Genomic DNA, 12028 nt, shown 5'->3' with positions numbered 1-12028 from the left:
AGAGCCAGTAATGCAAGGCGTCTCTGCTGGCCAGCCCATGGAGCAAGGGAAGGATGGAAGGAGTTAGTTTAGCCGTTCGCTCTTCCCTGTTGTCAAGTAATAGTGCATGGGCAAGATGGCTTTCAGAACTCATTACAGATGACCTGATATTTAATAAGAATTGCTGGTTTTGCTGTGAAAAGACGGGGGGACGTTGCAGGATTGTCAGCTCTGGAGCCAATCTCTTCCAAAGAGTATCCCATTTCGCTCACGCCCACCTCTCAGTGGCACCGTTTCCTATCCCCTCCATTTAACGGATTCGTTTTCATTCTTTATTACCATTCCTTTAGCTTTACACAGTTCACTGCTGTAACTCCAAATAATCTCCATCTGGAATATCACTTTGGCTCTCTTTTTTCATATTACTGGCAATTCATTAGTTTTGTCAGTGTTTCAATTTAAGTCTGCCTTCAATTTTTTACATATTTTTTTTTATTTTGGTGGTGAGTTGCTGGAAGATTGTTAGCTGAGTTTCTGAGTGGATTGCCTTAGCTTCTCCTTCTGATTTAAAGGTACCAAATGCTAAAAGTTAACAGGCTGTGTCACAGCAGAGATTTCACAGGTTTTTTCAACAACCATGAATAATGCTCATAGTGAACTTCTTTTTTGTCCTCCTAATGCTTGCAGTATACTTGTGATGGACACTATCAAGATAGCAAGTTTAGACATGAACTTTCACAGCTGTTCAGTTGTGTTCCCAAACCTTTGTAGCTCCTTCTTGGTATTAGGATGCCATTTTCACCCTCTCCCACAATTATGTAGTTTCCTGTTTCAGTAATTCTAAAAATTATTTTACATAATAGCAGTAATGTGGACTTTTATGCATCTTTACTTGTCTTTCCATAAGATTGTTTTCATTGTGTTATTCTTTTCCCTTTTATCCCTACAAACATAAGAAGTACGTTAGAACAGATTTGCCTCTTTACCAAAGTACTCGATTAAAATCAGCTAAATCCTTCTTCTCTTTACGATTTATGCGCATGCAGAGCAGAAAGCAAGAAATTCATTCAGGACCAGACTCTGTCGTCTTTTCCACAGGAGTAAATCCAGAGATCTTTGCTGACTGCTCTGGAGTTGTGGTTGAGGTATCTCAGTTCAAATGAGACCAAAATTTCTGCTTTAATGTGTAGCCAGCAGCACAGTTCTCTCATTATCAGGAAGATGCTTGTTCCTATTTGTGTTTAAGTATGTTTTCAGAATGATTACAAGGATGGTCATGTCTTTTTTCAGCATGCTCTGAACTTACTTTCATAATTAGGGTTTTTTACAAAACACTGCAGAAATTCGTTACACTGTGAATAAAAACAACTGTTGTGGTTTTTTTTTCACTTTCCCTTCAAATTTGAATGCATTTGAAATCTCTTTGACTTTCTTGGCCATCCTTTCACAGAGTATAGAATTATGGTGCTCTTGCAGCAGATTGATACCTACTGGTGCAGCAATACAGCTCTCTCTGATCGGAGAAATTATCTAGAGATCTCTCCTAACATTTTTCCCCTTCCTTGGGCCTAAAATCTGGCAGATTCATACTCTGCTCAGGAGGCTTTCTGTAGTATGACCAGAATCTGTTTTACTATGAAATGTGCCAAGAAAAAGACTTAAAAATTATTATTTTTCTTTTCTGTACATTTAGCACTGCTGTGTGATTTGAGACACTCTGGCAGAAAAAAAGTACTTGGTTTGCTGATGTGACTTCCGTGATCTGCAGTAAATATTGTCAAAATTTAAAAGTTTGAAAAGGAGTTTTCTCCTCGAATTTTCAATAGTCTACCCTTATCCAACACTGTAGACTTCATTCTGGGCTTCTGCACATAAATTAAGGAAATTCTGCCGCAATACTTTCCTTCAGTAAGAGGGACTGTGAGGGAATCCTTCCTACTTCCCTATGCTTTTGCAAGTCACTCAGTCCACACAGGTAAGTTCCTTTCTTTTGGGAGGCCAGAGCTCTTGGACTCACCTCAAGGGCTGCAGGGAAATGGGAGAAAGCTGCCTTGTGGACCCCCTGGCAGTTGCCATTTCAAAAGCCAGACTGCGTATCTTTCTGCTGGAAGTGGTGGGCTTGAGTTGTGAAATCCAACTGCCTCTATTATGTCAGAGTGAGAGAAGATGATCTGCGATGATTCTTTCTGGCTGCAGGGCTTATGAATTAATGAAGAGATGAAGAGACACAGAGAATGAGACCCCCTGTTCTTGGGGAGTCCTCTTGCACGTAAGAAACAGTAAATATTTCACATGCACAAGAAGCAGTGTTAGAGAAGCCTAAATGACCTTCAAATTATTATTTCGCAAGATTCGTGTACTTTGCTTTATACTTTTTTTAAGGTAAAGGTTTTCCATGGAATTAATCTGTACTTTGAACACTTCTGGCACCTTTATTGTTGCACTTTGGAAATCTGAAGATTTATTATTTTTGTGTAGTAATTGCCTTCTGCTCCTGACAGAGTAGTACTGACACAGCACTGTCACAGCACTGACACCGTGGCCATGGGATTCCCATGTGTCATTCATTCTATCACTATGTATCATTCCACCTCTGAAATTGTCTTCAACTTTAATTGACTGATCCCGTCAACATGCTACAATAGCGACACACTGGAAAACAATTGCAAATTCTGGTATGATATATTGGCTTTCTAGAAAGATTTACTCTTTTTCTGAGATATTTACTAAAAACTAATTAAATTTGTTTTAGAACACATATGAGTTGCATTATTGTTTTTAAAAAATGCAATGATTTCAAGAAAGCCTTCTAGCTTCTAGACTCTTAAGGAACATAAGTTTTACATAAAATAATGTTTTATTTTTCAGAAAGAGTTGGTTTTCCTCCAAATGCCAAAAGCTAAGACATTTGAGAATGCAAAAATCTTTCTTTATTTTCATTGGCAAAGAATCACCATTTCTTATGATATATGATTTTACAGCTTTGTAAGGTGATACGAGCCACTATTATTGCTAACATTTATTTCACTTTAGAGTAAAAATCAGCAGGGAAAAATACAGAGCTTTGCAAGACAGTGGAGAGCTTTATAAGTATATTAATTATCCTGGCGCTTTTAATATTTCTTCAAATAAATTTGTCTTACTGTTACAGCTCCATTACAGTTAAATGCCAGTCAGCTTTTCAGTGTTCTAACATGATTTTTAGGAGTTAGAACGGCTTCATATGAAATTGTCTCTTGGAGCCCACTGCATATTTTTGCGATAAAGCTAATTGTTTAGATAATTATTTATCTTGTCTGTTCTTATTCACTTCCCTTTCATTTTAAAAAATCCAAAACATTATTTGAAATAATGATGTCTGCTTAACTGACATACACATTTAATAGTTCTTTTTAGACGTACAGATCCTCAAGAATGACTTGGTGGCAACATTTCAAGTGTCTCATCGCTGCAGATGCCTGAATCTCATCTCCCATGGGTTATTTAATGTGTTTGTGCAACGAGCTGATTCAGTGTGTGCTCCATCCCTCCTCTCCTTGTCTGTCTACACAATAAACTAAAGGCTCTTGGTCACCCAGTAACAGTGACCACTGAGGCAGTTTTTATGTGCACCGCATGAGCAGGCACTTTTGTGCTCTTTGAGCATCTGGCCTTTATGGTCACATAGAGGAAATTCCACCTTGGAAAGCTAAGGAGCTAGAGGAAAGCTATGGATAAATTAGGAAAGTCCCAGGAGACTAGAAGCCTACCTCTCACCTTCTTGACGTTTATTCCATGCATTCCAGCAAAGTCAGTCTTTCATACTGATTCAAAAGGGACCAAAATATATCTCTGAGTTTGCAAAAGTCTGTATACTTCTTAAGTAAACAATTCTGCTTGTCTCCATATCTCTTCCCTATTGTCCTGCCCTGCATGACCTCCTGTCCCCTCACTCTTCCTGCTTCCCTTCTGCTCCTTCAGTAGATCCTGCAATTTTGCACAGGTCCTTCTCTCTCTTTCCCTGCAAGAGAGAAGGAGCTTTTTGAGAGAGCAAAAATGCATATATATGTTTAAAAAAGACAAAACTGGTCATAAGGAAGCCATTCAATAACTTATTATGTTATGGGCAGCCCATGTAAGCGTGGCATTGCATTCCCCCTCTCTTAATCCACAATCCTTTCCCTGCAACTGCTTTCGGTTCAGTCTGGATGTCTGGGTGAGCAAATCATGCAATATCTTGCTTTTACACATCCACTCTTGGTGTAGGGGATTCAGAACTCACAGAAGTTATGGAGTACAAAGTAAGAGGGCTGTGTGGGATTGCTGGCACATTATGTTTACTGCTGCTGAACTTCAGCCTGGAGCTACTGGAAAAAAATGAGGTTTCCAGTGTAGATCAGTGGAGCAAGACACGGTATGTGCTATGCTTGAACAGCCATAATATTCTCAAGACCCTGGCAAGTTAAAGTCCAGTATCTTATTTTGGTATTGCTAATGACAAGTATTCAAAATCCATGACGCAGCACCCCAAAATCACAAGGGCTGGGGTTTTTTTGTCAACTTTTTTAGGCTTAGAATTCATCATTTTTCTTTGCCATTACACATGACATAACTTAGATTTAAGAAATCCACATCACCCTACTATTGTAAGACACATAATAAAAATGTGCTTCTAGAGCAATGATTAAGATTTCAGGTTATTTCCATTTTATTTCATTTCACTTCTTTCATGAAATTGCTTGAGTCTCATGGCACAAAGCAGGCTTAAATAATCTCTGGAAAGAAACCCATAAATGTAGAAAACTGCGATGAAGCATGCAAGTCATATAAACAGTACATTCTTCTTAACACACAATGGCTTGAGTTCTGACAAGAGTCTACTCACATTTAAATAGTGACAGTTTCTGCTGCTAGTGAAATCTCATAAACTCTTACTCAATGAACCCCACAGCCTTTGATTGCATGAGAACAGTCAGGTGACATCAAAACCAGCTCTTTACACTGTGGTTTCCATACAGATTGCAGTCACACTATATACGTACACTTTTTCATTGCATATGACAGCTCATGACCTTCTGGGTTTCCTTTCATGCTCAAAAACATGAAGGGCTTATAGTTTTCCTAATGACCCAAGAAGCTAACACAAAGGAAACCCTTTTATTCTCTACAGAAAATACAAGCTTCAAACCTCAAATGTAGCCCATTTTCCCAGCTACACAGACATCTTGGGAATGATCAGGACAGATCTGAGCTAGGGATCTATGTCATTTTAGATGACCTAGGTTGTCCAAGACATCTGCATTGGTCTGGCAGGTATGATAAGGACTTACAGGCGATCCAAGCCCTTTGGCAGCAGTAGCTGGAGGGTGGTCAGTATCTAAAAATACACTAGATGTTTCTGATTAGGCAACTGTATCACCTACTGTCTAACATTCACAGCTGCACACAAACAGGATAGTTGATGAAATCCATACCCTGTGGTGCTCACCAGCTCCTGTATCTATAGATGCAAGAAATCACTTCCTGAAGAGCTGTCAATTTTGCACATGCACATTTTAGGGACTGTGCCTTATTCAGGAGCCAGTGTTGATCTGTTCCTTCTCTGTCCTTTATGTTTTTCCCATTAATTGTTCATGAAATCTTGCAAAGCTGATAAAAGGCACAAACAGGAGCCAGAGACTGAGGTAACTCACATACCATACCACTGAGCAGACACCAGAACTGGTATGTAACTGAACAAGATTACTTCAGAAACACAACCAGCAATGCAGGAGTAGTAAGTCCTTAGATGAGATTCTCATTTCTTACCTGTGCCAGTGGGCCTGGTGCTAAGTATGGTCACGAAGATGAAAAAGAAGTAGCTGCTCAGCCAGTCTTTGGCAGGCCCCTCCAGCAAGCTACCACATGCCTCCAAAGAAGCCTTATTTTCCCAGTATGGATACCATGGCAGATGTTACAGGATAACAGCTAAAAAATCCACCATAGAGGAACCTTTTACCTCTGGAGAAGCAGCTGGAACTTCTTAAAGGTCTTCCCTATACCTAGCACTTGGTGTGAAAGGACTGAAAAGGTTGCATGCAGGATGACCTGCAGCCTCTCCACTTCTTGCCTTTCACGGAATCACAGAATCACGTGATTTTTTTGAGACCAAGGTGAGAGTTACTAGAGCCTCCATCCAGATCCAGGGTGGAGGAGGATTCCATGTAGTCCCTGCTCCCTAGCAAGGCAGGCTCTTTCCCTCCTCTGAGCCTGCTGGAGGAAACACTGCCTGCTACCAATGTCACTCCCTGCTGAGAATAATTCCTGTCTTTATTCAAAACAGTAGCAAAACTCCTTTTGACTTTGCAGAACAAAATTTTCATCCTTTGAGAAACTAAGGAGTAGCTTTGCATTTCCAGCCTGAGTAGCTCTTATCCCGAGGAACTCGAAAACACTCTAGTACCTCAGTGATTCAGCAGCACGTGCTCAGGAAGGAGTCTCTTTTTCCTTGAAATGATTGATGGAAATGGCCCGAATCTGACCCATTAAAGCTGGAAAGCTACTCCTGAACTTTGAATACATCCCTCTCGGTCCTAACTAATTTTTGCCAGCTAAAATCTTGTTGAGTGGACAACTTGAAATAAAGCGCATAGAAGGTAACATGCAGCTACAATCAACCCTTGGTAATACTTCTGCAGTAATTTCTTTTTTTTTCATTCATTAACTTTCAAGCTGCATGTACAGTTCACATACCTATCCTAAAGTGCTAAATTCACTGAATGCAAACACCAAATAATTTGGGGGCATGAGGGTGGGGGCAACGCTACAGACATCTGTGATTCTGATAAGAGGAGTTAAGCTCTGACTTCAGTTTCCTGATGACAGGAGTGGAAAACAATTACCATTTTCCCATCTGAATGACGAGTTTATTGTCTTGGGAACATTCCTTGCAGATGACAAAGAGGAGAAAGTACCCTACTAGATGTGCTTCTAGCACTTCCACTATTTATTTCTCCGACAACTTGGAAGCCTGTTTATTTGGTTTATTAACTATTACAGCTTATTATTTAAAATACCATACAGCAGGACTGGAAGAACTACGTACTTAACTACTATGTTAACTTCCTTTGTTCAGCTCTTATCTGACAAGGTCATTATTTCAAGAGTGTAGGCAGATAAAACCTTCAAGACACAATATGGCAATAACCTGTTCTCTTTTTAGTATCAGCTGTAAAATCTGCATGATGACTGACAATTATAAATACCTTAGGAAGTGAGCTATGAGATACCCTTTAATACTGGATTCTGATATCTGTATTCTGTGTTGGAGGCATGGTGTCTCTAGCAGGAGGTGTATAAGCAAATAAATGGGAGCATATGAAATGTTTCATTCTTATGGCTCCATTGCCTCTTCCTCTTACCAAAGGAGAGTCACCACTAGTAATTCCTCCCCCGCCCCCAGCCTTCTGTTTCTATATCAGACAGAAAAAGTTAATTATTGTCTTTCAGATATCTGGGCAGCTGGAGAACTTCTTAATCACTTTACAATAAAGTGTCAACTCCTGCTCCTGTGGCCCCAACATGGCACAATTCAGTGAGGAATCTTTCCTTATATTCTGTATTGGTCTGTACTTTAAATTTCAATATATGTGCTACAAACATTTAACTAGGTTCACTGCATTTAGTTTTTACTAGCTCTTCACTGAGACAAGGCATTACATTGATTAACCCCCATTCCATGCCATTATCTGTGTATGATACAATACAGAGTACAGGAAGACACTTCTGAATTAGCTTGGATTACCTTTGTTCTTATGAGAATGTGTGCAGTGATCCAGGATGGAAGTGAGAAATGCACGGAGAAAGGCAGCACAGTCCTTGACAAGACAGGTACTCACAGGTCAGGAGTCAGGTGCAAGGGGGTTCCAGCCTCCACTGCAATTTGCACATCCAGTGGCAGCCAAGGAATGAAAGCTCTGGGGAAAAAGAAGATAGGTATATCATTAAATTGATGGGAAAGTTCATATACATCTGTCACTGCATCTAAGCAAAGCAAATACAGTTTTTCTTGAATTTTGACAGCATTAACGAGACTTTGAGATCTATAGCTGGAAGCAATTTCCTGGTATCATTTACTCCATTCTCCGGCACCAGTTACAGAACGACGTGTATCAAGCTATTCCTGACAGACGCTTATTTCTTAACAGCTTCCAATGAAGGCGATTCCACAAAGACAGCAGACAGCATCCCCTCACACTACTTCATTCCTCTTCTAATTAGGACTTTTTTTCTAATTGTTAATCTAGATCTCTCTTGTTACAAATTAAAGTAATTACTTCTCAACTTCATACCTTCACTAGACATAGACAACAGTTGAATCAACTTCATGACAACTGAAAATATACTCAGCAGATTGCTATATTTGCCTTTCCCTCAGTTTCCTCTTTTTTTTTTTTTTCAGCCTAGCTTCCTTCTGTCCTTCCTCAGAGCCCAGGATTTCTGAACTGCCTGTCATCGCCATTGCTTTTCTCTCAGCTGTCTCCAGTTTTTCACTCTTTTTAAAACTCAGTGCCCAAAACGGGACTCACAATTCCAGCTGTGAAAGAAAAATCCAGTGCCAAACAGACCCCTCCAAATGACCTTCTTTGGCTCATGTATGGCCCTATTATTAACACTTCCCAGAACATCATTTGTCTGTTTTGCAATCCTGCCACGTATCTGACTCGCGCTCAGCTTATGACCCATGTAACCCCTGGTTCTCCTCTGTGATGAGCCCTGTGGAAGACCCTCGAGCTGACTCTGAGGGACAGAGGAGGGTAGATCATGTTGTGTTGTGACAGCTGTGAGGAAACAGAGCCTCAGGGCCTGTATCCACCAGCCACAATTAGTTTGCACTGAGACCTGGGTGCAATTAGTCCCCGGAGAAAGGCTTGATTCTGCCATTGGTTTTATGAATAGATCCTTGTATTCATTGGAATATTTAATACAACAAAAAATTGCCTGAAACAAATATAAATGGAGTCCACGGGCAGAGGGCAGTGGGGAACAGAGATGTCAAGCGTATGCAGGTCAGTTTATACACTTACAGGTAGGGCATGGGCCTCAAGGCTGTCATGCCTATTGCTTTTACACTCAGTATGGTGAATAAAGTACAGAGAGAGGGTTCACACCACTAATGGTGCACTTTTCTTCAGATGTCTTCTCCTCACCTTCTACCTCCGACTTAGCAGAGGAGTCATCCCACCTAACTGTTCTAAAACTGCTGTCTTGTCTAGGCCCCTTTTGGTCTCCTCTACAGTCTGGGAAAGAAAGAAGTGCCACCAGAGTTCTGGATTCACTCCATTCTGAAATGAATGTCTGAGATACATGGCATGAATCACCTCCCAAACATGCTCCCTCTCTCCATTGATGAGCGAGGGAGTGACCAGGACAGCCTTAGGCCAGGTGTCCAATTCTTTGATAGCCATGGAAATGCAATCACAATTATTTCCTTAATGACAGGCCAGGCTCTCCAGTCGAGCTGATTACTTCTCCAGGAAAGCACTCATAATCTGTTCCACGCATAACCAATTTCAGTATATGTATGAAAATCCATGAAGTTTAATTTAAATGCTGAATATCCTCTCTGTTCTCTGTCTTCCACACATCTTCTGCCTCTAGCTCTAGTCATCTGTAGCAGATTGTCTTTTCCCAGCCATTCCTGGCAATACCTCAATAACCAGCAGCTGGGTCACATTCATGGAGTCACAAGAACAAGACAAAGCTATCAGTTGAAAATGAGATCTCCTCTCCCCGGCTTTCATTCGTCCTGGCATAAACTGACAAAGGGATGTCATTTTTTTTGCCTGACCACATTTCTCATAGCACGTAGAAGGAAGGGTAATTTGCTATCACAGCAATTTTTCCCTTTCACACTTGGCTAACCACACTGTACATTTCACATGAGCTTTTCACTCAGCTGCTGCAAGTAATGGTCCCAAGGTACCAGAAATCAGAGACTATGTCATCTCAGCTTTCTTAGAAGCCATAGAAATCTATGCTAAAACTATACACACTTTACTGATCTTATTAAAACTAATGTTTTGGTAGCAAACTCATGAAGTACAAACTGTTGTCAGAAAAGCTTTGCTGGTAGATTTTTGCAGAGTAGCACATGCAATTATACAGTATATATATATGTAGTTATGGTTCTGTTTCTGCAGGACTCCATGGAAGAACTGGAAGGTCAACATCATTCCCTCAAAAGGGGGATGATCAGCAGCTAAATTTGGGATGCAGACGGCTGCTGTTATGGTTTGGGTCAGAAGATGCCACTTTCTAGAACAGGAACAGAAACCCATTTTCTCCGTTCAAGCTGTGTTTGAAGATTTATCTAACACCACACTAGTTTCCATGAAAAGTACTGTACTTTTGCCCTTAGTGGACGCACAGATGTTCATTTCTGACGCTGAATTGATCTATTAGTTCCAGTGTAACATCATGGGAAAGACAATGGATTGGAAATCAAAGGCATGGAAAGGCTTTTGCATATCCTGCTCTGGTATATTTCTATTTTGTAACTGGAAAAACTTAATTGTGTGAAATTAATTAGGTGATGACTCCCAGCAACATTACCTTTAATTATGGCTCAAACCTATTTGTAGTGATATTCTGTGCTCAGTGGTCTACAGCTGGTCTACGTTTTCAAACACTAGATGGTGCCAATGGTCCACACATAAAGAAAAGCTGACTTTAAAATGCTCTATTTAATGGCAATACTGGCGTATTTGGTCTCTGTGCAGTTCTGTGAATTAGTTCAAAATCTACTGTTAAAATCTCTCATTTCCTAGAAAGGGACGGAAAAAAATTCTGTACCAAGATAACAGTAACCCAGTAACCCTCAGGTTAACTCACAGGTAATTTGGTGCTGGAGTCTACAGAGATGACAGCAATTCAGAAATGAAGTCTCAATACAGGGATGTTACCAGCATGGGCAGGTCAAGATTCCTCCAGTCCAAACCATTTCTCAGACAGTGACTGGTACAAAGTAGCTTCAAAGAAACCCATAAGAGCCCTCTACAAGCAGATAATCAGAGTCGTACCCTCGGTCTTTGCCTGGTGCCTATAGGTTGGCTTAAACTCTAACACACAAAGTCAAACTTTCCAAAAACATGTTTCTAATTCAAAATCACATTATTCTTCCTAGATAAAAATATACTAGTTGACCTATTTTATAACTTAACTGCAGACAATGATTGCAAGGTTCAAAAATGCAAATGGCTGCAAACTGTATCTGTGTCTACATAATAAGAAGGATGCTAAAAATCTTTAACTTTTTTCTAGATTTAGTGCTTTCTTGAATAGAAAATACATTTTTCCATATGATAGTCTTACTGGTCTCACTGTATGACCAAACTCTAGTGAATGAAAAACAAATTACCATAACTTCAAATAAATGCATAACATCCACTGCATACTGCTTTACAGCAATCTTTGGGGAAAAAATCTGTAGCCATTCTGCAAGCCAGTTTCATACTTTCCTGAGGCACTTTGTATGAGACTATTATCTGTGAGATAATGGTCTTGATAGTTTGCGGGAAGACTGTTATTAAATTTCTAGCAAGAAAGGGCAGAAAAAGAAGGAATATTTGACACCTCATTAGCATTTCTATTCTGATACTCTATTGTTTCAAATTATTGATGCTATTATCTTTTCCCAGTCCAGATTTTCCTGTTTGTACACAGTTGGAGTTCTGTGGGAAGAAGAATTTTTGTCTGCCAAGGACAAGAAAGTGTAATTATCTTTTTTCTGAGTCTTGGAGGAAGGGCTCAGTTCATGTTGATATTTGTCAGTTCAGATGCTAGATCTTGGTCCTCACATCAGAAGGATTATCATAAGGAACATCTCATAAATGCCAATGTAGCTGGACAGAGAGTCTATTTTCTCAGTGGAGAAGTAAGTACCATTTCTTAAATCCTTCTAACATGAATTTTTAAGAAGGTTCTTTGGATCCACTCTTGATATAAAATTGTGTCTTCGTGTCTTTTGTGGCAGCAGCATGTATGTAAAGAAATCAAGTTACTTTTAGAATATTGGTCTACAAGACTACAG

The 12028-nt window shown here is 39.9% G+C and overlaps 2 protein-coding genes across 3 annotated transcripts in view; both read right to left on the bottom strand.

Moving 5' to 3' along the window:
* The window catches only part of SOCS5 (suppressor of cytokine signaling 5), a 57881-nt gene extending 50017 nt beyond the window's left edge, over nt 1–7864 (bottom strand). The window contains exon 1 of one of the 2 annotated variants that reach the window (XM_014950559.1): nt 7742–7864. The gene's annotated coding sequence lies outside the window, so the exon portion shown is untranslated. The remainder of the gene's footprint in view (nt 1–7741) is intronic. The other variant, XM_014950560.1, reaches the window with a different exon arrangement.
* The window catches only part of CRIPT (cysteine-rich PDZ-binding protein), a 32289-nt gene continuing 24903 nt past the window's right edge, over nt 4643–12028 (bottom strand). The window contains exon 5 of the mRNA XM_014950564.1: nt 4643–7913. Coding sequence (XP_014806050.1) covers nt 7846–7913 — 68 coding nt within the window. The 3' untranslated portion in view covers nt 4643–7845. The remainder of the gene's footprint in view (nt 7914–12028) is intronic.

Source organism: Calidris pugnax, unplaced genomic scaffold, assembly GCF_001431845.1.
Source record: "Calidris pugnax isolate Ruff unplaced genomic scaffold, ASM143184v1 scaffold24, whole genome shotgun sequence".
NCBI classification, from domain to species: Eukaryota; Metazoa; Chordata; class Aves; order Charadriiformes; family Scolopacidae; genus Calidris; species Calidris pugnax.
The sequence above is the reverse complement of the archived record's forward strand: the minus strand, read 5'-3'. Positions and strand labels throughout refer to the sequence as shown.